Raw genomic sequence first — 27,248 nt, forward strand, 5'->3', positions numbered from 1 at the left:
AAATGTTCACCCATCATCCATCAACGCTTGCTCTAACGTTAACCTAGATAAATATGCAGATATTCAAGTGTTGGAGTGGAGTTTGGAAGCTGAAGTTTTAGCACATTTACAACAAGACATAGAGGTGCCCGCACAATCACTTGCAATTTTTCAATTTAAAATACATACATATTCATAATCGGTACTTTGCAGCAAGATTTATGTGCGCTTGAGCATGAGGCATATATATTTCTTCCCATATATAATTAAATTATTATATCATGTGATTAGTTGACTAATGGCTTAAATGAACAACTAAATCTTTAGTCGGGGACAGCTCTAATTCAAGGTAAAATCTATGACAATAAATCTTTATATTTTATGCAGCATTTCTTCTCAAGTAAGTTTATTATATTTTAGCAATTTTTAGACATTTCTATTGTAAAACATGTCAGAAGCCAAAATGTGAAATGTCATTTTTGTGAGGAAGATTAAGGATATATTTCATTGGACAGTTTAGAAAATGATCACATCGACATTTGAAATGAAATTTTTCCCTTAACCTTTGATCTCGGGCCCCACAATAAATGTTTTTTTTAAGTGGCCTTTAATGCTGACAGCTTTGGAAATGAAATGTGAAAAAATGGCATCTTGTTTTCTTGTAATCCTAATCTACAGCAGCCCTACTCAAAACTCAAACGAAAGCTACCGTGAGCACAGCGTGTCTGAACACTGACTCACTCTGACCCTTGAGGAGCATGATTCTTGTTTCCTTACTCACCATCAGTGGAAATAAAATACAACACAACCCCCCCCCTCTTGTGTACATCTGACCATTCCTTCCCCTATGCATTTTACGATTCTCCATCCTGCTCTTTGCCCTTATCTGGTCTCCTGTCCATTGGTGTGTATTAATAAACTATCAACCTCTTTGTCCACATTAACATTTTAATGGAAGGGGGAAGAATAGAGGATCTGTATATACTCTGTCCCTGCCACATCCAGTCCGATGAAATCATATATCAGTGTTATGTGCTACATAAATAAGTTGGTTTACTTCTAGCAGCACTTGGACCTCGGCAAAGCCAGATCAATTATTTACTGTTTCAATCTGAAATAATCCTGACCTCTGGCCAGGCGCACAGTTACAGGAGGTCAATAAAGACTTTACCTACAGGCAAAACTGTACCAGTCTGAGAGGAAGTAGTTGACTGTAGAATCTTGAAACAACATTTTCAACCCAATTTGCTTCTGTGATATTAAGTAAAAAATGCTATTCAAAGAGGAAAAATATGTATATTGCAACTTGAGCTTAGTCATTGGGAATTGATTGGATCTTAAAGTAGGCGTTACATAGCAAAAAGAAGCCATGTGGTTGGAAAGAAGGGGTTGTAAGTTTTTGTTTGTTTTCCTTAGTTTTTTTTTTTTTTGGAGTGACTCATAACAATGACACAATTTTTTAATGTTTTTGTTTATACTTGAACCAATTTTTGGACCCTAAAGTTATAAAATCTTTTTATGTATTTTTTTTTTTTTTTTTGTGGACTAGCTGCTTCTCCAGTGTTAAAGCAGTTTATGTTTGTTTTACTGTAGTTCATTCACAGCGTTTCATCCTGATGCTTCCTGAGGTGCAGATGTGCAGTGTGTGTGTGTATTGGCACATTCCTGGTTATAAAATCCTGTAACCAAAAATGGAAGAATATGAACTTTATTTGCTTCAATTATCTTCAGCAGAATTGTTTGAGAGCTTGCCCCCCCCCCCCCCCCCCACACACACACACACACACACACACACACACACACACACACACACACACACACCCATCTCTCTCTAGCTCTCTCTCTTTTGTTCTCTCTCTAGCTCTCTCTCTCTTTGATAATTAGTATCAGCACATTTCAGTCACCATAATGTGAAGAAATTATCACACAGTCCAATTAAATGAAATTATCATGTGGGTGAATTCCCTCGGTCCTGGGCTCTCAGCAGCGTGCCAGAACATTTAAAACGTATCAAAATGAACCCGGCAGGTTAGAAGCCATGAAGAAAGAGGCAGGATTTTTTTTTTCATCTGCTTTATGTGGAGTTCCTTGTCAATGAGCCGTTGTTTATATTAATTTATTTGTTTGTAATTTTCTCTCTCTGGAGCTGTGGATCATATAATCATCAAGCTGACAGCCGGTGGTGGGCGATTATAAAGCGATCTCATTACTGTACGTGTGTGTGACCGTAATACAGTGAACAGATTGTGCTGACTCGAAGATCTGCTTGTGTTCTAATATTGATCTTTGATTAATATCTGGTTCTAATCACTTAAGATCGGACCGCCGCCTTTGCCCTCTGATGCACTTCTGTAGCATAGAGGTTAACTCAATGTAAAATTCACAAAAATAATGCAGTTTCTGGATTAAGCTTATTGTGATAAAGGCCTTATTCATGAAATATGAGCATTACGAATCTGTAATCATTCAAAATCATTTGTGAAGTCCTTACATCTTTGTATTTAATTGTGCAGTAATTTACATAAATGATTTCATAAATGTACACAGAATTTAAAAAAAATGTTTTATAATATCTACAGATTTATTTATTCATTTATTACATATTTTCTTGTTCCAGGGAATGCAAAAGGAGAAATTATGAATAATGTACCTGGTCGCATTTTTCCATGCAATTACAATACATGTAGATTTGAGCTTTTTTTTTTTAATTGGAAAAGAAAACATTTGCAGCTTGACAGCCCCAGTCCTTGTTCACTATTATTATAGGGAAAAGAGTGGCCAGGAAATTATATATTATATTTATACACTATTATTGCTTACAAAAAACTAACAGTGATCTCAAAATAACTGCTATAATTAACATATTATTGGCTTTCGCAACCAGTTTTGGCCTCAAATTTTCCGCGGCAATCATAAGGATACACCCCTAGTCTTCCAAAATCTAGAATCTTGAGTGTATTTATATGTAGCTCATAAAACAACAGTTGATGGTATAATACAGACTTTGAGCAAGGTTCTGCAGAGACTCACAGAAATGGACAGTGGTGAATTGGGTCAGCTCTGACAAGCTTTTCAAACCTGCCGCAACATCCAGCAGGATGCTTTCTTTCTCCCCTCGATCAAACGCCAAAAACGAAGAGAGTGAGTGATGGCTCGGAAACCTTTTAATGGATGTGTGTGCACTCATCCGATGCACATTCCTGCCTTTTCCCATTTTTTTCTTCTCTAAATCGCCACCACAATCATCATAGAGGACAAACTCTGAACAGTGCACACAATTCATATCTGACAGTCAAAACCTGCAAGATACATTATTTTTCTCTTGAAGTATTTTTTCAGTGTACTGTTTCTTTTTCTCATTAAGATGTTTGTAGTGAAGGGTTATAATAACATTCAGCCTGTTTCCCCTCTGCTGTGATGTATTAATATATCTCATTCTGCTCATTTGAACAGGTGCCCTTTGTAAAGTCATATTCTCCTCTCTCCAAAGCTCTTTGACAGCATGTGTGTGCCCACACAAAATGCCAAATGTCAGTCAGAGGGCTTGTCAAAATTAATTATGCCCTCCTGCGTGGAGAGATAGATACCCCTTTTTTAACTGGATGGGTACACGAGAGCTAAATTGGATAAAGAAATGAGAGTGGAGGTGTGTAAGGAAGGATGGGAGGACAGGAATGGTATGGTCATTAAAATGAAGCAGTCACAGAAAGTAACTGGACCTCGAGATTATTTTAGCTTTGTTAGCTTTCAGTCGGCTTTGCTTTGTGGACTGTAGGATCTGGTCTTAAAACTGGTTTTTGCTGGTGATATAGGCACAATTTCTAAGACCTCAGAAATACTCTACCATTCAAAAGTTTTTGGTCAGTAGGATTTCATTTTTGAAAGAAATTAATACTTTTATTTTTCGCAAGAATACATTTAAAGGGTTAGTTCACCCAAAAATGAAAATTCTGTCATTTATTACTCACCCTCATGCCGTTCCACACCCGTAAGACCTTCGTTAATCTTTGGAACACAAATTAAGATATTTTTGTTGAAATCCAATGGCTCAGTGAGGCCTCCATAGCCAGCAATGACATTTCCTCTCTCAAGATCCATTAATGTACTAAAAACATATTTAAAATGGTTCATGTGAGTACAGTGGTTCAATATTAATATTATAAAGAGACGAGAATATTTTTGCTTCAGGAAGCTTCGGAGCGTTATGAATCAGCGTATCGAATCATGATTCGGATCGCATGTCAAACCGCCAAACTGTTGAAATCACGTGACTTTGGCGCTCCGAACAGCTGATTCGATACACTGATTCATTATGCTCCAAAGCTTCCTGAAGCAGTGTTTTGAAATCGGCCATCACTATACAAATCGTTATTTTGTTTTTTGGCGCACCAGAAATATTCTTGTCGCGTTATAATATTAATATTGAACCACTGTACTCACATGAACTGATTTAAATATGTTTTTAGTACCTTTATGGATCTTGAGAGAGGAAATGTCATTGCTCCCTATGAAGGCCTCACGGAGCCATCGGATTTCAACAAAAAAATATCTTAATTTGTGTTCCGAAAATTAACGAAGGACTTACGGGTGTGGAACGGCATGAGGGTGAGTAATAAATGACAGAATTTTCATTTTTGGGTGAACTAACCCTTTAATCAAAAGTGACAAAATTTGTCATTATTTCAAATAAAGTGAAATACGTTCTTGCAAACTTTCTATTCATCATAGAGTCTAAATTAACTGCTCGAATTTAACATTTTTAACATTGATGATAGGAAATGTTTCTTGAGCACCAAATCAGCAAATTAGAATGATTTCTGAAGGATCATGTGACATCGAAGACTGGAGAAATGATGCTGAAAATTCAGGGCCCGTTTATACTATTGCGTTTTCTTTTTAAAACGCTTAACTTTTGCAATGGTTACGCCTGTCATTTAGACTATTCCAGCATTTTCAACCCTCGAAAACGCAGACTTTCAAAAACACTGTAGAGCCCATTTTAGTTTGAAAACACCAGGGTTGCATTTCAGTGTAAATGGACGAAAACGTTCACTGCCCACGTTCGCTCTGCGTATCCTTAACGACAGTGTAAACAATAACATGGAGACTGACCTGCAATCTTTGCTGGCTTTATCATTTTTAGCAGCCATTCTGCAGTTAAACTCTGTATTTTTTAATACTGAAGCTACCCACATGCGCAAAAAGCAACTGTTTACACTTGTACGCGCATGCCCAGTGTGCATGAACGGTCATGTGACATTAGTTTTCGGTCATGTAGCGTAGACGAGGATTGTTTCTGAAATGCCAGTGTAGACGAGGATCGTTTCCATTTTAAAACGCTGTTTTAAAACAAAAACGCACTAGTGTAAATTAGAGCTGCACGATTAATCATATCGCAATCGCAATCGCGATGTCAAGCTTGTGCGATTATATGACGCAAAATGCTGCGATTTTATGAAATAAAATAATAATAAGTTAATAAAAAAATAAAAAAATAAATGTGTGGACACAACAACCCATTATCTGAGAGCTGTTTGCCCATTTTATACACCGCTAATAAAAAGAAGACCAGTCAGTTTCAGTTTAGGCAGTGGCATGTGTGGCGCGCATGGTCATGTCATGACTTTTCCGGTGTGCAGCGCAGAGAACGGGTAAAGATGGATGCGGAGCAAACGGTCACTGAACTGGTGGCAAGAAAAAACGCTACCTTTGTTATATGGCGATATTTTGGCTATAAGATTATAAACCCAGATTAGTAGTGGTTGAAGAGGAAAGAGGATTTAATTCGGTATCGCACGCAGCGCTGTTATCGGTGCGCACATGACGCACATACATACAAGGCTCGCGCGCACAGAGAGAGATAGGCGCGTTATAGCTCGCGAACTCCAAATTGATTTCTCTTTCGCGTCGTCAGTGCACTTGGATGGTCACATACACGCATTATGTCAGTCAAAATACCCCTCTCAGCAAGTATTCATGTAAACACATTCAGTTATGTCTTAATTGAACGAGGTGAGAATTCGGATGTATATCTGTCCGATGTGTGCGTGCATGTCTTACTCTTAAAGTGACAGCAACCTATAAATACCTGCTGTTGTCTGTCATGTAAATCAAACAACAAAACACAGCTTTAACAAAGATTAATCTATATTAAATTTATACAATGAACAGTGTCATTTTACATTTAAGTATTACATTTCTGTGCATGAAAATTAATACTACAGTTAGACCTTAGCTAGACTTTATGTAGTATTTATCTATGCTTGTTGTAATTGGTGTACAGTATTTGTTCTTTTTACAGTCTGTTCACTTGCCTTTAATAATGTATTATTTAGGCTAGCAGTTTATGCTATGGTATCAGAATAGTTTAAGTGGGCTAAGTAATAAATGCAAAGTTAAGTTACCCCCATCAAATTTTTTTTTTTTTTTTTTTTTTTGTGCTGATCCGAAGTATGATCCGATCTGTGACGTCATAACCGTGATGTGATCCGAACCGTGAGTTTTGTGATCCATTGAACCACTACAGATTAGTAAAGAAACAAATATCTTAAATGGGATTATAACAAGTTTGCAATAATGCAAAGTGTTATTTAATTTCATAAAAATATTTTAATTTGAAAACGCTGTGCATTTGTTTGCTGTTGTTGCTAGTTTGAGTTGAGAAATACACATTTCAGCATTATCAGTAATCTGTGTGTGTATTTTCATTGAGAACCAAGCAAGATGACTCATGATACTATTTGTTTATTATATCGCTATCGCAAATCGCAATCGCAATATTGACCTCAATAATCGCAATATGACATTTTCCCCAAATCGTGCAGCCCTAGTGTAAATGGGGCCTTAGTTTTGCCAATCACTTTTTTTTTTTCTTTTTTGACATTTACATCAGTTGGTCAGTTCACTGTCTAAAATTCTGCCCTCATAAGTAGACAGACAAAATGTCATTAGAGCGCTTGAGAAACTGATTTCCTCTTCAGATGAGAGAAATGCTCTGAATGATTTAGTGCCTTTAAATGATGCAGAAAGGGAAGAATGCACTTTGTTATCCTTCCGTTAGCTGAGGGTTTTATAGCAGCTTTGCAGAGGAGGAAAATTACAGCCCTGTGGTCGTCTCCATTAGCTCAATCAAACATCCGTGTGCATAAACAGCCTCTGCTGGCATTGGTTTCCTCAGATACAAGACTATTTTCCTGAAAATTACATCTTTTGTGCAGCTCCTGTAAGCAACTCGTACATAAACGTCTGGAAGGGTGCCACTTTCTCATGAGGGTGTTGATGTTAATGCCTACAATCAGATTGTCAGGGCACCAAAGTGTCTGCTGGCAGACTCCACGTGTTTAAAGTAACTGAGAGCCGCCGCTGTCACCTGTAATCTCTGGGGTCAGCTGGATTAAATCCAGAGAGAGCAGCATTTTAATTCTAGACTCCTTATGCTGATGCTGTTGAATTTGGTGTGGACCTTGTGTTTCCAGATTTCTTTAAAGGACTATGGTACTCAACCTTAAAAGTATCTATTTAGTAGTTATCCACACTACTGTTGAAAATGTTGGGGTCAGTAAGAATTTTTTTGTCCTTTGGAAATTCTCTTCACAAAGACTGTGTTTTTAATCCTTCAGAAATCATTCGAATATGCTGATTTGGTGCTAAGTAAACATTTCTTATTTGATGTTGAAAACCGTGATACATTTTTTCAGGATTCTTTGATGAATAGAAAGTTCAAAAGAACTGCATTTATTTGAAAAAGAATTCTAACATTATAAATGCCTTTACTGTCACTTTTAATCCATTTAATGTGTCCTTGCTGCATAAAAGTATTTCTTTACAAGCTTTTGAGTGGTATCAAATATTAGTTATATCTGCATGATTGCCTTATATTAATAGTTTTCACATGACGTTGTGAATGCACATGTGAATAAACCATCTTTCTTTCTCCCTCTTTAAGTCTATTTTCCTCGTGTATTTGGCACATGGATCAGGAGAAGTTCTCTTCAGTGTTGAGTCAGTGGTCCGGTTGTGCCATCAGTCCATGTCTCGCGTCTCAGTGTTGTCTGTGCCAGAGAGATGCAGAAGTGTGAAAGGGAGATGCAGGAGCGCTCGTCTTGTTTTATTCCTCGTTCTTTTGCATTATTGATGGAGTGCTTCTCTGAGCTCTTACTGCATGTCTTTTTTTTTTTTTCCAGCCAGCCCTTATGTGAAGGATTCTCTCTTGCTTGCTCGCTCACTCACATATACACACACACTCCAGACAGGCGGAGGACTCTTGTGCCCTGAATGATTTGAGAAGCATGATTTTTGTGTCAGTCATTAGACTCCAGGCCCAGTTGCGCTCTGCAAAGCGGCATTTATAATCAGACTCCTGTCAACCTGATTTACTTCAACAAAAGTATGTTAGTGTTACTTCAAACACATCAAAAAATGTGCACACACACACACACATATATACAGTATGTACACATTTTTCACAGTGGAGTTATATTATAGGAGGTTATTTTTTGTCTCGCTCTCTTTATCTGCTTGTCATGAACAGTTATGCATTTCTGCACGTTGTAAATAACCAGATTAAATTTTAACCAACCCACGAGGCAAAAAACGAGTGTGCGTTTCTGCACTGCTGCTGGTGTGTCTTGTCCCGCCTGTCCTCGAGATCTTTGTTGTCATGGTGACAAAGAGTTTCCACCTCATGCTCTGAAAACTGTCTCACACACTGCATACCCCTAAAATGTTTCTTCTGAGTACTGCATGTTTCCGGTGTGTGCGAATGAGGCCCTTGTAAAGGGGACATAATCTACTGCCCTACAGAATAGACATTTAGGAATGATTCTGTTCTTTTGAACTTTCTATTAATTAAAGAATCCCATGGGGGGAAAAATCATGGTTTCCACAAAAATATTAAGCATTAAAAAGTATTAAAAAGATTTATTAACTGTTTTTAACATTGATGATAAGAAATGTTTCTTGAGTGCCAAATCAGCATATTAGAATGATTTCTGAAGGATCATGTGACACTGAAGATTGGAGTAATGATGCTGAAAACTCAAATTTGCCATCACTGCAATATATTACATTTTAAAATATATTCAAATTGAATTTATTTTAATTGTAATATTTCACAATATTACTGTTTTTACCATATTTTTTATCAAATAAATGCAGCCTTGCTGAGTATAAAACACTTCTTTCAAAAACAAACTTTTGAAGAGTAGTGTAAGCAGTCCTACCCAAACCATATTTAGGGATGAAAATATTGAGGTGGACCAAAAAAAAAAAAAAAAAAAAAAAAAAAAATATATATATATATATATATATATATATATATATATATATATATATATATATATATATATATATATATATATATATATATATATATATATATATACATATATATATATATATATATATATATATATATATATATATATATATATATATATACATACATACACACATATACACACACACAAAATATATATATATATACACACACACAAAATATATATATTTTCTCGTCACTTTATAAAACTCGTCACTCGTCACTTTATAAAATTAAGGTTGAACCACTGTAGTCACATGGACTATTTTAACAATGTCTTTAGTACCTTTCTGGACCTTAAAAGTGGTGGTTAACTTGCTGTCTGTGAAGGAGTCATATCAAAAATATCTTAAAGGTGCTAAAGAGGATCTTTTCGTCGACTGAGAAACCAAAGACTGTTAGTGAGTTTTTTGAAATAGCGCATGCGTAAGAACAACCCCCCTCCTTCACAGCTCATTTCGAGGGAACGCCTCCCAAAACGCGTGCACAAGTATTGGAACATGAGTGTTTACCACCGGCATTCGCTGTGTCTTGTTAGTGGATTCATTATGTCGGACTCACCGCAGGTAACTCATAATCTGCAGTTGTTACTCCTGTCTCCTGACAAAAACATTGCATGCGGCGCCTGTAGAGTGTGGAAAGTTACTGGAGAGCGCAGCCGCGCTCGTCTCTCACGAGGAATGTCATGGCAGTGATTGACAAGCCAGAGGGCCAATCGTTTACGCGATGATCGTGTAAACGATTGGCTGATGTTTTTAAGGCCCTACCTCGTGCACAGATGATGTATATTAATATTATTCCTTTCAGTGCACCTAATAAATAGTCTTTTATCAGTTAGTAAAGACAGTTTCAAGTAATATTGCAAAAATGTATAAAACAAAACATCCTCTTTAGCACCTTTAATTTGTGTTCTGGAGATGAACAAAGGCCTTATGGCTTTGGAACAACATGAGGGTGAGTAATTAATGACAAAATTTTTATTTTTGGGTGAACGAACCCTTTAAGACTTCATGTAAATGACCTCTAATATGATTGGCTAATCACTGCATACCAATATGCCAGTCATTCATCATGTGCTTTTTGCCTTCAACGTTCATTCATACAGTTTCTCAGGAAAGTTGTGACCTGTGTGTGCTGGTTAGAGAAGAGTATTTATTTATTGATTTGTTTTTGAACACAATTGGAAAGATGTCTCTCGAGTGTGTACAAGGCTCTCTCTCACACAGAGCACGGAGCTTGTGTTTGAGGCTAACATCTTTCATAGACAGTGAGCCGATGGGGGTAGAGGTCAGTCACAAAGGTACAAATGAGGAATCATTTAAAGCACTGTGGATCAGTCTGAGACCAGATGGTCTGTGATCTTCAGAGTCTCTTCCTGGTGAAGAGGGGATGGATGGATGATATTGAAGTGTCCTTAGAGCTGCTGTGAGGAGTTTGACGTGAGACTGTAATATTATCTATAGTCAGATAATCTCTTCTCTCCTCCTTTTTCTTTTCTTTTTCCATCTCCTCTTGTCTGATCTTCTCCACTTTTTCCCCTTTTGTTTTCTCCTTTCCTCTCCTTATCTTTCCTGCATTCTCTTTTCCTTTAATCTCCTCTCCACCATTGAGAGCTCCATCCTCTCCTCTTTTCTGGTCTCTTCTCCTCCTTTTTTATATCCTCTCCTTTCTTGTCATCTCTTTTGTTTTCTCCACTCCTCTACTTGTCTTTTCAGCATTCTCATTTTTTTTTCATGGTTTTCCCTTTCCTTTTCTGCCTTTTGTTTTCCTGCTTATATCCTTTCCATCATTCTGCTCTCCTCTACTGAATGCTTCTTCTCCTTTCTTGTGTCTTCTCATCATCTCTCTTCCTTTCTTCTTGTCTCCTCCCAACTTTATCTACTCACCTCTTTTTTGATTTCTCCCCTTGTCCTCTTTCTGTCTATTTTCAAGTCTTCTCCTCTACTTTCTCCTTTCTTGTCTCTTTTATCCTCCCCATTTCTTAACTCCATCCCTTCTTTCTTTTCTCATTTCCTGATCTCTCCTCCTTTCTCCTTTTTCTGATATTCTGTTCTGTTTGCCCTTTCTGGTCACCTTTGCACCTGTCATTACTTATCTCCTCTACTGCTTTCTTCTTCTTTCTCATCTCTTCTCCTCCTTTCTGATGTCATCTGCTTTCTCTTCTCCTCTCTTTCTGGTTCCTTCTGGTCTCCTCTCCCCCCTTCACGTCTCCTCGCATATTCTCTATTCTCTTCTCCTTCTGTCACGTCTGCCGTCTTCCCCTCCTTTATCCTCCTGTCCTGTCGTGTCCTCCCTCCTCTCTTCGTCCATCTCCGCTCTTCTCTGCGCATGGCGATGGAGGGCAGTGGAGCTGACGTATGTGTCCTCTTCGCTCTCACTAACATTGTTTATCATCCACCCAATCCAGCATGGAGCTGAATGTCTGATGAGGGAGAGAGAGGGGCAGAGAGGAGGATTGGTGTGCAGTAAATCAGTTAGTCTGTAAATGAGATGAGAGCGAAGGAGAAACAGTCTGAACCGAGGAGAGCATGAGGAGAATCTGGAACATAGACTGACATTGAGATGATACAACAACACACACACTAAACACTCTCTGATCAATGTTGTCCTCACAGTCAAATGAAACCTTTTGAAGGAGCTCCTTCAGTTGTTTGAAATTCCTCTTTCTTCTTAAAAACACACACACAAGTCACACAAACATGCAAACAGTATTCCTGTTCCTTACATTCACTGCACACTGATAATACGAGCTCGATTATAGCGTTTTGCTTGAAGACCCTCAGTAATCTCTCTCGGTCTCGTTCCCTCTCATCCTTTATTCTCTCACTGTCCTCGTTCTGGCTTTAAGACTCCGCCGTGCAACAAAAGGATTATCGCGCCTTCTACAAACAGGAAATACATGCAAAAAGAGCCCTCATGCCCCAAACCACTGATCCTTACGGCATCTCGGCATGTTCAGTAGAAGATTGTTAGGTTTTTTTTTGGTCATATCTGAATCATTCCCACCATTTTCTTCTTACAGCAAAAGTAGCTTTTCTGTGCTGTTCTGTTGCCTTAAAGGGACAGTTCACCCAAAAATTAAAATTGTCGTTATTTACTCTCCCTCATGTTGTTCCAAACCTGCATGACTTATTTTCTTCTGTGGAACATAAAGTATATTTTGTGAATATATTTACTGAAAGAATCTTTTTATTTTTGAGAAAACTATCCCTTTAAGCAAGTGCGACACAAGTTTTCTTCTTTGTCCATTAACTCTTTTCCATTATTTATGAGAAAATGCTTCCATGCCAAACACAGAATTTTCTGGGTTTCCATGTTTTCACTGTTATATACTTGGTTGTGCTATTACACATCTTCGGAATGAGTACAGAATCTTCCGAACAAAACCACAGACGAGGGAAGGCACAGAAACAGCCAATCTCTTATATAAGCACATGCATATGAAAAATAATGCGATCATCAATAATAACAGCATATAAATATAAACTGCCTAATGTTACTGAGTGAAATGTCAATTCAGGAAGTGGTGTAGGACTGTGCAAGAAATGGGGGTGTTGATGGAAGTCATCTACTGCATCTATGCATTCATTGATCATCATACTGAATATGATCCAGATGTAGTGACTCCTAAGTCTATTGTTTCACCAGAGGAGTAACACAGTGATAAATGACTGCTTGATCAGTCAGTGCTCCTCAGCTGCCCCCCAAAAAGCCTCTAATCTCATGCATGCTTCGTGCTGCTCACGTGAACAGCGTCGGCCAATACCGAGTTGGTGTTCTGACGTAGAACCTGGAAGCGCTGAACGTAAACAGCATAAGAGAATGACACAGAAGAGAGGATATTGTTGAATTAAGTTATTTCTGTTTTGTTTTTACGCACAAAAAGTATTCTCGTCGCTTCATAAAATTTAAGGTTGAACCACTCTGGTTGAATCACATGGACTATTTTAACGATGTCTTTAGTACCTTTCTGGACCTTGAAAGTGGTGGTTAAATTGCTGTCTATGGTGGAGTCAAATACCTCTCGGATTTCATCAAAAATATCTTAATTTGTGTTCTGAAGAACAAAGGTCTTATGGGTGATATGACATGATTTTTTTTTCAGCTTTTTGCTCAATGTTGCTTTTTTCTATGAAACTTGCCTATATTCAAATGTTGATTTAAAAAAAGAATGCTAGAAGCTAGAATAAAACTTTTTTTTTTTTTTTTAAGTAGAGGAGGCTTTATTTTGATGCTTTGCATGTTTAGATATTTATTCAACAAAATATACTGGGGGCCATGAAAATTTGGTGAAACTCATCAAAAACACTGGTGGTGGCAGGCAACTTTTTTCAAAAACGCTAACAGGAAAAGAGTTAAAGGTGCCATCGAACTGAAAATTGAATTTACCTGGGCATAGTTAAATAACAAGAGTTTGGTACATGGAAATGACATACAGTGAGTCTCAAACTCCATTGTTTCCTCCTTCTTATATAAATCTCATTTGTTTAAAAGACCTCCGAAGAACAGGCGAATCTCAACATAACACCGACTGTTACGTAACAGTCGGGGTGTACGCCCCCAATATTTGCATATGCCAGCCCATGATCAAGGCATTACACAAGGGCAGCCAGTATTAACGTCTGGATCTGTGCACAGCTGAATCATCAGACTAGGTAAGCAAGCAAGGACAACAGCGAAAAATGGCAGATGGAGCAATAATAACTGACATAATCCATGATAACATGGTATTTTTAGTGATATTTGTAAATTGTCTATCTAAATGTTTCGTTAGCATGTTGCTAATGTACTGTTAAATGTGGTTAAAGTTACCATCGTTTCTTACTGTATTCACGGAGACAAGAGCCGTCGCTATTTTCATTATTAAACACTTGCAGTCTGTATAATGCATAAACACAACTTCATTCTTTATAAATCTCTCCAACAGTGTGTAATGTTAGCTTTAGCCACGGAGCACCATCAAACTCATTCAGAATCAAATGTAAACATCCAAATAAATACTATACTTACATAATCAGTTATGCTGCATGACGAACACTTTGTAAAGATCCATTTTGAGGGTTATATTAGCTGTGTGAACTTTGTTTATGCAATGATAGAGTCGAGAGCTCGGGAGGGGGCGGAAGGGGCAGCAGCCTGAATCGGTGCATTTCTAATTATGCCTCAAAATAGGCAGTTAAAAAAATTAATTAAAAAAAAATCTATGGGGTATTTTGAGCTGCAACTTCACAGACATATTCAGGGGACACCTTAGACTTATATTATATCTTGTAGAAAACGTTCGATGGCACCTTTAATAAGATGGGTGTAAGATGACTCTTCCACATGGTTAAACCATTTATATGGCATTTCCTTGTCCTGCACGAGGATTCAAACGGTTTAAATCTTTGGAGCCAATGATTCTCCTTAAAACATCTACATTAAAAACATTATTAACCTTGAGAGGCTGAATGTGTGTGGGGGTGTGTGTGGATCGTCCCTTGTGTCCTTCTGTCTTTCAAGAGATGTAATCGACTTTGTCTTTTATAAGTGTCCTGTCTCCATACGTAATGTCTCTATCTCTCTGCCTCCTGCAGTTTTGGACATGGCGCGTCACGTCCCACTGTATCGTGCTCTGTTGGAGCTGCTACGGGCCATCTCCACCTGCACCAGCCTGGTTCCTCTGCTCCTGCCGCTATCAGGAGATGCTGCCGAAGAAGAGGAGGATGAAGAACGCACAGAGTGTCAGACCTCTGTCGGCATGTTACTGGCCAAGATGAAGACCTGCGTGGACACCTACACTAACCGCCTCAGGTGCGCTCTTCTTTTCCCTTATACACACACGCACACACACACATTCTCTGTCTACTGGTCAGTCACACTAAGAAACAGGACGGACAGAGTTGACTGCTGATGGATGGATGGATGTTCACCCAGTGACACTCATGGTCTCTGACCTGCATGCAAAAGCCTGACTTATATCCACAAGATCTCATCTGATCCTATAGCAATAAGTCAAAACCGTTGTTTCACCAGAGGAGTAACACATAGTGATAAATGACAGCTTGATGCTTTGCTCCTCAGCTGCCCCTGAGCTTCTGCCGTTCCACACGTATCCATTTCATATAGTGTACATACAATAAAGTGTAGTTCAGAATTGTTTTTGCCACTGTTTTCACCTGACTCAACACAAACAAATTATGAATTAGATTTTTAGCATTTAATTGAATAACAAAGAATAATTTTTATAATTTTTACATTTTTATTAGTTTTTCAACTATATAAAAAATAAAATACATATACCCTTGAATGATGGCACCATCTTAATTGCTCTCCTTTGCATCACTTACAGGTAAAGGACATTTATGATTTCATGTCCCCTTTCTCCTTTATCTCTGTCTCTTTCATTTTCTCTCCTCCTGCTTAATGAAAGATGCATGTTGTGAGGGTGTGCGCTTAGCTGCGAGACAGCTGGATGTTGTTTTTAATGGTTTACTTTGGGACAAGTCACGATCTGCTGCTCATTTGATGCATTGAGTGTGTGCTAGCACCTCTCAGGACGAGCAACGTGCGTGTTTATTTCAGGGTTGGGGACATGAGACGTTAAAACGCTCTTGTCTTGAGGACATGCAGTTGTTTTTTTCTCTGCCATTTTTGTGGTCCACTCAACCCAACACTAAATGTGCCATGAAACATTTCACATGTTCACATGCATACAAACAGAAATATAGACCCATAATGACCCGGTTATTGTGTCTAGAGAAATGTGACCCATGATGGTTCTTTGTCCACCTTAGGTCGAAGAAAGATAAAAGTAAAGGGGTAATGAAGGCCGAGACATCTGACCCTGAGCCAGAAGGCCTGACCCTGCTAGTTCCTGACATCCAGAAGACCGCAGAGATTGTCTATGCTGCCACCACCAACCTACGGCAGGCCAACCATGGTGAGAACATGCACCTCAACAATCTACTATTTCCCAAAATGCTTCTGTTAGGCACTGTTTATTAAATATTAATCATGGAGTGGTTATATTTTTAATAACTTTGATTAAAATGCTTAACAGATGGATATTTAATGAATTTCTAGTTTGGACAAATTGACTCATTTTTCACTTATACCATTTCCTACATTTTAAGCCCAAAGTATACTTCACTTTTTACACATACACAAGAGTCAGCGTAAGGGATGTAACAATTCACTCAACTCATGATTCGAATACTAGTTTTTACGATACGATTTTCTCATGATTTTTTTTTTTTTAAATGAGAAAGTGTCTTAATATTTCTGACAAAATGCTGCATATTTCTTTGTGAAATTGAAATATCTTTATAACAAAACTAAATTTAAATGTTAAAACTAAATCAAATAAATAAATAAATGAATAATATAAATAAAAGAGATCTCTTCATAGCATGTGCAGGTTTTAATTTAAATTAGATTGTATAATTTTTAACATTTAATTCAAAAACAATGTTCAGACTTTATCTTTGTAAAATTATGCTACATAAAACTTCATAACAACAGACGGGTTGCATGAGAATGCAAATTCACTGTCCTGACAGCAGGTGGCGCTTATATGGCGGCAATACAGCATTTCCTTGGTTACCGCTGTAAACAAAGCAGTCCTGTGCGCTTAAAAACACTATTTTAAAATGCATTGTACGGAGGAAGAAAAGCATATACCATCTAAGCTTTTCTGAACACGGTCAGTTCCCCTCAGATATACATTCATATAACCCCCCATCCCCAAATGTATCATGATTCATTTAGGATTTCAACCGACTTGAATCGTCACATATTTTATACATATTTTATTGATTTTCAACCGGTTCTGGATGCCTTGTTACATCCCTAGTCAACGTACAGTGCACATGACACAAGTTTTTTATAACTGCACATACTTTGTATGCTCAGGTGGCACATGCACATTTAATTTTTTTGCAGTATTTAAATGGTTTGTAACTCATGGTGAGAGATTGCTCAAAACTGTGCATGTCCCTGTTCATTCTCAACCAACATTATGAACAGCATCCTGGGGTGATTTTGCACTCACAATTTAGGCCAACTCATCCATTTCAAATTAAATGCATGGATCCAATTTATACAGTACTGTATAGAAGTTTAGGGTCAGTAAGATATTTTAATTATTTATTTTATTTTTTTAGAAAGAATACTTTTATTCAGCAAGGCCGCTTTACAATATATCGATCAATAGTGAAAATAAAGAGTTTTAAAGGGTTAGTTCACCCAAAAATGAAAATTATGTCATTAATGACTCACCCTCATGTCATTCCAAACCTGTAAGACCTCCGTTGATCTTCGGAACACAGTTTAAGATACTTTAGATTTAGTCCGAGAGCTTTCTGTCCCTCCATTGAAAATGTATGTACGGTAGACTGTCCATGTCCAGAAAGGTAATAAAAACATCATCAAAGTAGTCCATGTGACATCAGTGGGTTAGTTAGAAGTTGTTGAAGCATCGAAAATACATTTTGGTCCAAAAATAACAAAAATTGCGACTTTATTCAGCATTGTCTTCTCTTCCGGGTCTGTTGTCAATCCGGGTTTACGACTCCGCAGTGACGCTGCTGACATAAGATGCTGCTGACGTGTTATCTGGTGCGCCCGAGCTTCGTTTACAGTCTGATTGAGATGCTCGCTGTATTCAAGCTATTCTGCATTGTTTGTATTTTGGTATTGCTATATTTTTTAAAATGGTGCGTAAGTGTGCATGTCGCGGATGTCCTAATCGCCAAAAACAACGACGTAAAAGTGCATTACCAACGCTGACAGATGAAAGGATTCAATGGAATCAATTCAATGGAAAGGATTCCGGAAGAGAAGACAATGCTGAATAAAGTCGTAGTTTTTGTTATTTTTGGACCAAAATGTATTTTCGATGCTTCAAAAACTTCTAACTAACCCACTGATGTCACATGGACTACTTGATGATGTTTTTATTACCTTTCTGGACATGGACAGTCTACCGTACAAACACTTTCAATGGAGGGACAGAAAGCTCTCGGACTAAATCTAAAATATCTTAAACTGTGTTCCGAAGATGAACGGAGGTCTTACGGGTTTGGAACGACATGAGGGTGAGTCATTAATGACATAATTTTCATTTTTGGGTGAACTAACCCTTTAATAATAGTTTTAAAAAGTTTTAAAAGATTAATGATATTCTAATAATAAAGTCTTGCACATGAATTTTACTGCACCATTTAAAGTACATTTCCCACTAAAACCCTTTGTAGAAAAGCTGTTCATCTTCTGTAGGGTGTGATTTCTTGCTCTAGACTTGTAGAAGTGAAAGCATGACAGTGCTGGATGTATAGTGGTCAGTCAGGAGAGTGATGCTGCGTATTTCACTGGTTAAAGTGACACTTCTTGCTTATCATGTGGGCCCCGGGGGACATGGAGTGACTGTTTGCTCTGACAAAATAAGCCAAAGAGAAATGGCTCTTCAGCGGAGAGCCACACCAGAGGCTCTCTAAAGCCTGATCATGTTCTCTTAGGAGTTTTAAATGGCGAGTCAGCTTTACTGGGCAGTTTCGTATCTGTCACACAAGACTTAATCTATGTCGTGCTAATTCTTTAAGATTTGATCCAACAGCCCTTAGTCATGACCAGTGTGTATTTTCAGACAGGGAGGTTGTATGATCAAGTTTAGTCCCTTTACACTGACCTCAGAAAAACGGATATGACCATGACAGTTCCTAATCCTGGGGTTTGAAGCTCTTGAGTAGTCGCATCTGTTTATTAACATTTGCAAGCTGTGTCTTTCTCAGGTCCTCTAGGGCAAAGCTAAGGGAAATTTAGACCTTTGAGTATTTGTTCCTAGGCAGAAACCCTTGTGGTCATCAGGTTTGTGGGAATTTCCTGCATTACTGTACATCCACATATATAATAACTATAACCCTCCCTTGGGTATCACATGCTCTCATTCTTTCCGTGATGAGTGAATGAAAGGGGCGTTAAACTTGGTGAGGTGGATCAATGCTGCTGTCACCATCTATAAGGAAAATCCATATGATAAGAGCAGTGAGACATTACACTTACCACCCCATTTAACTGCTTAATTAGTACTCCATCTTTTTTTAAAAAGTGCCAGAGACAGCGTAGTCAGGGTGTCTGATTGGTCAAGAGTGGTTTCTCATAGTTCGGCATCGATATCACCATCAATAGTGTGCGCTAATGTGACAACGTGAGAGTAAATGGAGCTGTCGATGTCGGTGTGATTTTATGTGGCTCATATTCAAAGCGCAGTCATTATCGGCCATGTTAAACGCAATGGTAATTTGATTGGCTCTTACGGTGCGCGTGTTTGCGGGGAGGGACATGTATCTGCGGCCACTGCAGAATGGGCAGAAATGCCATAAAGCTCTTAAATATAGGGAGTTTAATTGTGTTGTAATGCTAACGGCCTCCATCCGCAGGTCTAATATGTCTCACTGGAGTGGTGATGGTCTGCTGTTGTCGTTGTCATTAGTCTGAAGCTCTCTCGATAACGATCTGAATTGGGGGAACAGAAATGCAGCGACTCATTTGTGTAACAACATGACATCTCGTGCTTATTGTCATTTATCAAAGTAACAAATTTGCAGTCAAACGCGTCTCATTGGGAGTCTTTAATTATCAAGTCACAAAAATGTGGTGTTTGTGCTCAAAGTGGGCTTTTCTTAGCAGTGTATTATGCTTACCGATAGCAGAGCTACATACACACGTTTAGGTTATTTTGCGTCTCGTAAGGATGTATTGGCTGTTCAGAGATGAGAGGATGGTAGATCTGACCTACTCAAACACTCCCTCAGGCTACTTTGAAACACACATACACTGTTGAAGGTTTTTTTTTTTTATGCGTCTGTCTTCTGTTTCTCAGAGAGGAAGATGGCAGAGAGCTCTAAGAAGGCAGCAGCAAGGCCCAAACCGCTGTCCATCTTGCGTTCAGTGGAGGAGAAATATACAGCAGCAATGAAGAAGTTACAATTTGGTAAGTCTTGAACTACACGTCTCTGCTAGTGCTCAACACATTTGAGTTTTTACTGGCTGATAAGACATCCAGACACCCAGTAATATATGAATATATTACACTATTTATATTATACTTTATAATGTTTCAATACCTAAATTCACATGTAGCATTTAGAAATCGTTTAGAATTTTTATTTTTAGCCATTAATTAGTTTTTGGTCACAACATGAAAATAATTATGGTATCAGCCAGAATTTTAATATTGGTGCAATAAATATTTGCAGTTGGTTTATTTAAACCAGGGATTCATAAAATTATTTATTTTATTATCAATTTTTCCCCACATTAATATAGTCATGGTTTTTTTAATGTTGGTTAATAGTCAAATTACATTATAGGTCAACAAAATATTCTAAAATAAAATCTTTTTAGTAACTGTTTTTATTATTTTTAAATTATTTAATTTAAAGCTGCAGTCCACGATTTTTCCTTTGTCGCCATCTCTTGTTTGAAACCTGCAATTGCAGTCATATGCGGAACAGTTATCTGTACGTGCGTTGTACCGCTCGTCAGCGCGGATGAATCTAATGTTTGCTGTCAGTCACTGCACCGGTGTGGATACTGTATTTCAGAATCACAGATTCTACGTCTTTAAAGTATGACCAATATATTAATTTTCACTGGAAAATATCATCTGAACAAGTAACATGTCTGCCACTTTTGTTCTGACCAACTGAGGAAAAAGCATTAGGCCTACAATAAATTGCGCTGCCAATGATGATTAAATCTAACGATCGCTTAGCTCGGATCATGCCAAACCGTGCAAATTATTATTACTGTTATACCTTGTTCTCAAATCGTTAATGTTAACAACATCAGCATTACTATGACTGTGTATTTGGTGTATATTAGCGTTACCTGTAGATTTCAATTTCTGTAGCCACTCCGCAAGTCTTTTGCTTTTTGATTACGAGTGAATCTCCAGTTGTCACTGATGATTGTCATTTGGACTGCCATCAAAATGATAAGTTTAATTATTTCAGCTGCTGTGAGAACAGGCTATAAATTAACAGGCTAATTAGCCTGGACGGGACACCTTCCTTTCTGTTTACGGACGTGACGTAATGACGCACAGAGGAACTGCTGCATGCTCAAATTTACCGCGGAAATCCACCATGTCGCTCTTATTATAAAACATTATTACAAGCTTACCGTTGTGAATCGAGCTAAGATAATATAAGATAAGATAGTTTTGAACACTGGCTGGTTATGTACTTGCTCAAAAATTGATTTGGATCATTTTTAACCAAAAAAAGTTACAGACTGCAGCTTTAACATTCTTATGATTTAAAGGTCCCGTTTTTCGTGGTTTTTTGAAGCTTTGATTGTGTTTATAGTGTGCAATATAACATGTGTTCATGTTTCGCGTGTAAAAAAAAAACAGTATTTTTCACATAATTTACTTATCTGTATACCGCTGTTTCCACTGTCATAAAAACGGGCTGATGACTTCCTTGTTCTATGAAGTCCCTCCTTCAGAAATACGTAACGAGTTCTAATTGTGCCAGCGGTTCCTGTGTTGTGATTCGACAGCAGTTTAGCGCATCTTGCCCGGAAAGGTCACGCCTCTTACCATAACGTGGAGATGCACGCGCTCAGTGTTATTGTAAACATGTCTTTAATTTTACCCTATCAAGTTTGAGCCGGAATCAGACCCGGTGATTGGACTGCGGGATGAAAATAACAGCGTTTCGACGACATGGCGACAAACACACTTTACAAACGCAACTCTTGTGTATTCCTGTGGGCGGAGGTTAGTCAAAAAACTGTTTTAGTGACGTCATTAAAGAAGGAAGTAGAGGGATGTAGTCCAAACTGGCCGTTCGATGTAGGCGACTTCTGTTAAATAAAATATCTTGCTTGGCATTGAACTTTGAGCTTTAAAATTTTACAGATTTTATTTATACTCTAACAACAACATTACACACTAACTAAAGTTTGAAACATGGGATCACGAAGAACGGAACCTTTAATTATTTGCTTTTCACTAACTTATGATCCCTAGTGGATCCCAAACCCTAATTTAAACCTATTTTTCGCTTTTTCTGCATTTGTACCAAATACATTGTTAGTGAATGGATATAAATTGCTGTTTTGCCCTCAGCTGCTTTTGTTTCCTTTAAGTGCACCAAATATTTGAAGGAGCTCTATGCGTCTGAATTGAAATGGGGAGGATTGTGTTATCTTGCTGGTAGAATGGCTTTTTTTATTGTCATTTCTCATCTGTCTTTGCTCTGATTGATGACAAGAGTTTTGTTCTGCCAAAAATGATTTAGCCCAACCTCAGACGAATGAGGTAATCTCAGCTGACGTGACTGTAAACAGGTCTGCACTGGCTCACACAGAACAGACCCTTCAGAATACACAGTATGGCTGTTTCTGGAGGAAATATGAAGAAATGTGAATCTGATATTTTTCAGGCTTATTGTAGTGCCGTTGTGACTGCTGAAAACTAACTCTCTGTGTGTGGTCTCTTCCACAGACACGTTCGAAATGGTATGTGAGGATGAGGACTCTAAGCTGGTGTTTAAGGTGAACTACCATTACCTGTCTCAGGTAAAGAATGCCAGCGATGCCAACAGTGCCGCCCGTGCTCGACGATTGGCACAGGAGGCCGTCACGCTCTCCACCTCCCTTCCCCTCTCCTCATCCTCCAGTGTGTTTGTCCGCTGCGATGAAGAACGCCTCGACATCATGAAGGTATGAATAGACACCCCCGGCCCCTCTACTGAAACTCTTATGTTTAAAAAAGGAGATTGTTGATTATTAGTAAATGGGATCTATTTAGGCCACATCAGCATCTTAATTTAGGGTAAAATCACCAATTTTGGACCAGAATTTATCTCATAGAGACTTTATTGCATTATTGCAAACAACTACATTATTAGCAGCAAAGTCAGATTTGTAAACGAATCATGCTTTTACACTGGTTTCATCATCTTTTTGATGATTCTGTCAAACTGATTCACAGAGCATTTGTAATTTACAAAAACTTTTGTTTTGGAATTATAGCACAAATTTCCTCTATATGCAAAATGCAGATGGTTGAGCATGAATAATAGCATTATAAAACATTTAAAATAGAAATTAAAAAAATATTTAATTCCACGTTATTAGAATCCTTAACTTGTTTATTATGATTTAAAACAAGTTAAGGATTCTAATCCTTACTACATGTGACAAACAAATAATGTGTGGATTTTTTTTTTTTTTTTTTTTTTTTTTATAACAGTATTTTTATTTATTGAAATTAATTTAAATTACATAGCATACTATTATGCATTGTAAATTATGTAAAATTACATGGTTCTCCTTTTCCTATGTTCTCCTTGCTATTTCATATAGTGTCTTTCTCAGTGAATGGGACACAGATACTCGTAAAATTATATAATGAATAATATATGTCAAATAATGTTCTTAGACTTTTCTTCCTGTGGGGGAGACTTTACTCTTTACTTTACCTTTAAAAAAATTTACTATGCATTAAATGGAAATAAAATAAAATAAAATGTATTGTTTAATAATGCCCAGTAGAAAAAAAAAACTTAGCGTGTGACTTTTAATTATAAACAAGCCCGCTTTGAAGCGCTGTTGCGCGAGCCTGTAGAACGCCTTGTGACTTTGCGACCATTGACTGGAAAAAAAATGTTTGCAACATGCAGCACTCTTTGTGAAATATCCACCGCACGTCTCTGCAGCGCACGTGGGAATGTCAGCGGAAGTAAACAGTTCTGACGCACACATAACGAGCAGGTACAAAACGCGTAGGGCGAGTTAGCTTTCCACTAGTTAATCGATCACGGATGGTTTCATTATCTTGGGCGGATACAAAATTATAAGAGGATAAAAATAATAAAAGCATAAATGTGTCTCCAAATATACTTGGGCAGCCGTTAATATACCTGGGTGGCCCACCCAAGTAAAGTCTATGTATTGGAAGCACTGCTGTATCAGCCATATCAATATACAACCATATTGCATGGAATGTTGAGTCCCTCCATTAAAACGCATTGTATTTTGTATAGTAATATTGAGAAAGAAAGAGAGAGAGAGATAACATTCATTCTTCAGGCTGATGTCCACAGTACAGTGGCGTTTGATCGTGAAAGTGCCCTTTGCAGACTCATCGTGGTGCCCCCGCATTCCTGTTTCTCCCGACCCGGAACGCGATTTCTACCGAGGGGGACCCCTCTCCAAACGCGATTTCGCCCCTGCGGAGATCTGCATCGGTGCTATGATTAAATATGAGTCACATATTTCAGCTCTAAACAACTACATTCTCACCTAAAAAAAAAAAACTAAAAAAAACACTTAAACGCTTACACTTACACTCGGCCACCATGACAGTCGCTTCAAGCGGAGTGATAAACTATGAAAAGGTAGGAGTGCTGCTATTACTATATATATATATATATATATATATATATATATATATATATATATATATATATATATATATATATATATATATATATATATATATATATATATATATATTACTATATTAGATATATTATATTATATATGTTATTACTATATCTATATTATAGAACATCACACGGTTCTCAGACAATCGGATTCGAGAACCAGAAAGAATTGTTGTATATGTATGTATGAATGTTTATATAAAACATGTTAATGATTCAAATAACGTAAATCGATCACACACGAATCAATGAATAAAATTAAAGAATCGGATATGTCAGTGCTAATTATGAGAGCGGACCATGACAGACTCAAGCCCTGCTGTTTACTGTGGGTCAACATGAACCTTTCGATCTCTGCTGCATGACAAAACAACCACAGTGAATCCCAGCAGTCACTTGCTTGTCTTGCTGTCCTGTGGTCTCTAACACACACTTATGAGTGCACACACTTCCTAATGACATTTGAGATGTGCTTTTGACCCGGGCTCCTCTCTAAGTGTGTAAATGTCAACGTGTCTGGCTTCAGCTTTACGTCTCGGGCAGGCCAGACCACAGGCGGAGCCTCAGTCAGACTGGTCACTCGCTGCTCCGTCTGTTTACACTGACCCCTAACAGCGGGCCAGGCCTTTTTATCTTCCTCCACACTTCATACAATCTTAATGGACATTAATAGTAAACTGAGCTTTGTGAGCTATGTGAGCACAGCTTTGTGTGTGTGTTTAGTGTTGCGTTTGAATGGTCATGTCAAAACAGTCTTAACGCCTGAGTGCAGCTCCACCGCCTGCAGTAGAGAGAGATTTACTGGATGGCATTACAGTCCTCCAATCTTCCACTCTCTCTTGGGAAGCAGAAAACGTCTCTTTGTCTGTATCAGTACAACATCCTCCCTAGCTTTCTCTATAGACGTGGTTTAGACGTGCACAATCGTTCCTGTGTTGTTCAACACAATGTTTTCTTGTTAATATTTGTCACCTTTGAATAATTGGAGGCTTGCTGTGTTTTCCTGCTTTTTCTGTCAGGTGTTGATAACAGGGCCCGCAGACACACCATACGCCAATGGCTGTTTTGAATTTGATGTCTACTTCCCTCAAGATTACCCAAACTCTCCTCCTCTGGTTAATCTGGAGACCACTGGTGGCCACAGTGTCCGTTTTAATCCAAACCTGTACAACGATGGCAAGGTTAGTGTCACTTCCTGTTTTCTCTGATTTTTCAGTGGCTAATGCAGATACTGATAACTAGACAGTAGGTTATATTGTTTTGTTTTTTTTAAACGCCACCTCCATCAAAAATGAGATAATGATATTTACCAAATGCTCTCCGCACATAGTATATGTTCATGAAATACTTTTGCTTCAAATCCGCTAAATCCCAGCATCAGCCCATTCAGAAATACCGGTTCATTGGCAGAAACCACTAAACGTCACTTCCCTTTGTTAGCAAAAGCCTCTAAGTCCACAGAAGAACCAATCGAATCATATGATTTCAAGATGAATGATGGTGTGCGTATGAACCGGCTTTCAATTGCAGAGCTGCAATTTTTAATCATGTTTTGTCCATCATTAGAGAGGATAAAGGATTTTGCAAGTAGCAAGTAAACACAACAGTGTTCCTTTCGCTGCTGTAATACTGACAGAAACTGACATTTTACTGTATGGTTCAGAGAGTAGTTTTTTGCAAAAAAAAAAAAAGCACACATGGACTTAACTGGTTTTGCAGCAAAAGACAGATTTGTTAAATACCAATGAATTGAAAAGTGTCATTTCTGAAAATAAGGTATTTCAATTACTGACTAATAACCTTATCATTGCCATTAAAGTGAAATTACCGAACCTAAACATAGGAGCCTGATTAGAAAATGTTAATTCAAAAGAAAACCAAGCAGGTTTTTGCAATGGAACCTCCTTTTTGTTGTTGTTGTTGTTGTTGTTGTTGTTTCACAGCTCATGACAATGTCAAAAAGGGACAAATTGAAATACAAAAATAATGTTGTTATTATATTTTTTACAAATATAAATGTATTTTATTTTAATGGCAATGGCAATAAACTCAAAAATATTGACTCATTCATTTGCCTGTTTGATATATATATCAGTCAATCACTAATAAGCTTCCTCCTTTGACTTTTAATCATTGTTTAATTTAACTTTTTTTTTCTCTCTTCATCCCTACCCACTGTCATCCCTGTGGTAAAAACCAGGTGTGTTTAAGTATCCTGAACACCTGGCATGGGCGTCCCGAGGAGAAATGGAACCCTCAGACCTCTAGCTTTCTACAGGTGAGCCAAATCCATTTGTTTGTAGTTTCTCTTTCTTAAATAAACCTTGTTTTTGTTTTTTTAAAGCTGTCCTTGTCTATCCTGCTCATGCTCATTAGTAAGGAAGGATTTCGCTTCCGATACAGATTGCACAATTGATGATGGCTCTTTCAAGCAGTAGAACGGCGGAAGAGGCCGCCTCTCATTTCATCACTTTCGGAGAACATTTAGTCATATCACCGTCACCTATACATCG

General features: G+C 37.9%; 1 protein-coding gene across 1 annotated transcript in view; it reads left to right on the forward strand.

Moving 5' to 3' along the window:
- birc6 (baculoviral IAP repeat containing 6) overlaps positions 1-27,248 on the forward strand; it is a 114,880-nt gene that overhangs the window by 79,332 nt on the left and 8,300 nt on the right. The window contains 6 exon segments of the mRNA XM_048191151.1: positions 14,872-15,088; positions 16,072-16,217; positions 20,157-20,267; positions 22,791-23,008; positions 25,755-25,916; positions 26,936-27,013. Of these exon segments, the coding sequence (XP_048047108.1) occupies positions 14,872-15,088; positions 16,072-16,217; positions 20,157-20,267; positions 22,791-23,008; positions 25,755-25,916; positions 26,936-27,013 (932 nt within the window).

Source organism: Megalobrama amblycephala, linkage group LG5, assembly GCF_018812025.1.
Source record: "Megalobrama amblycephala isolate DHTTF-2021 linkage group LG5, ASM1881202v1, whole genome shotgun sequence".
Classification (NCBI taxonomy): Eukaryota; Metazoa; Chordata; class Actinopteri; order Cypriniformes; family Xenocyprididae; genus Megalobrama; species Megalobrama amblycephala.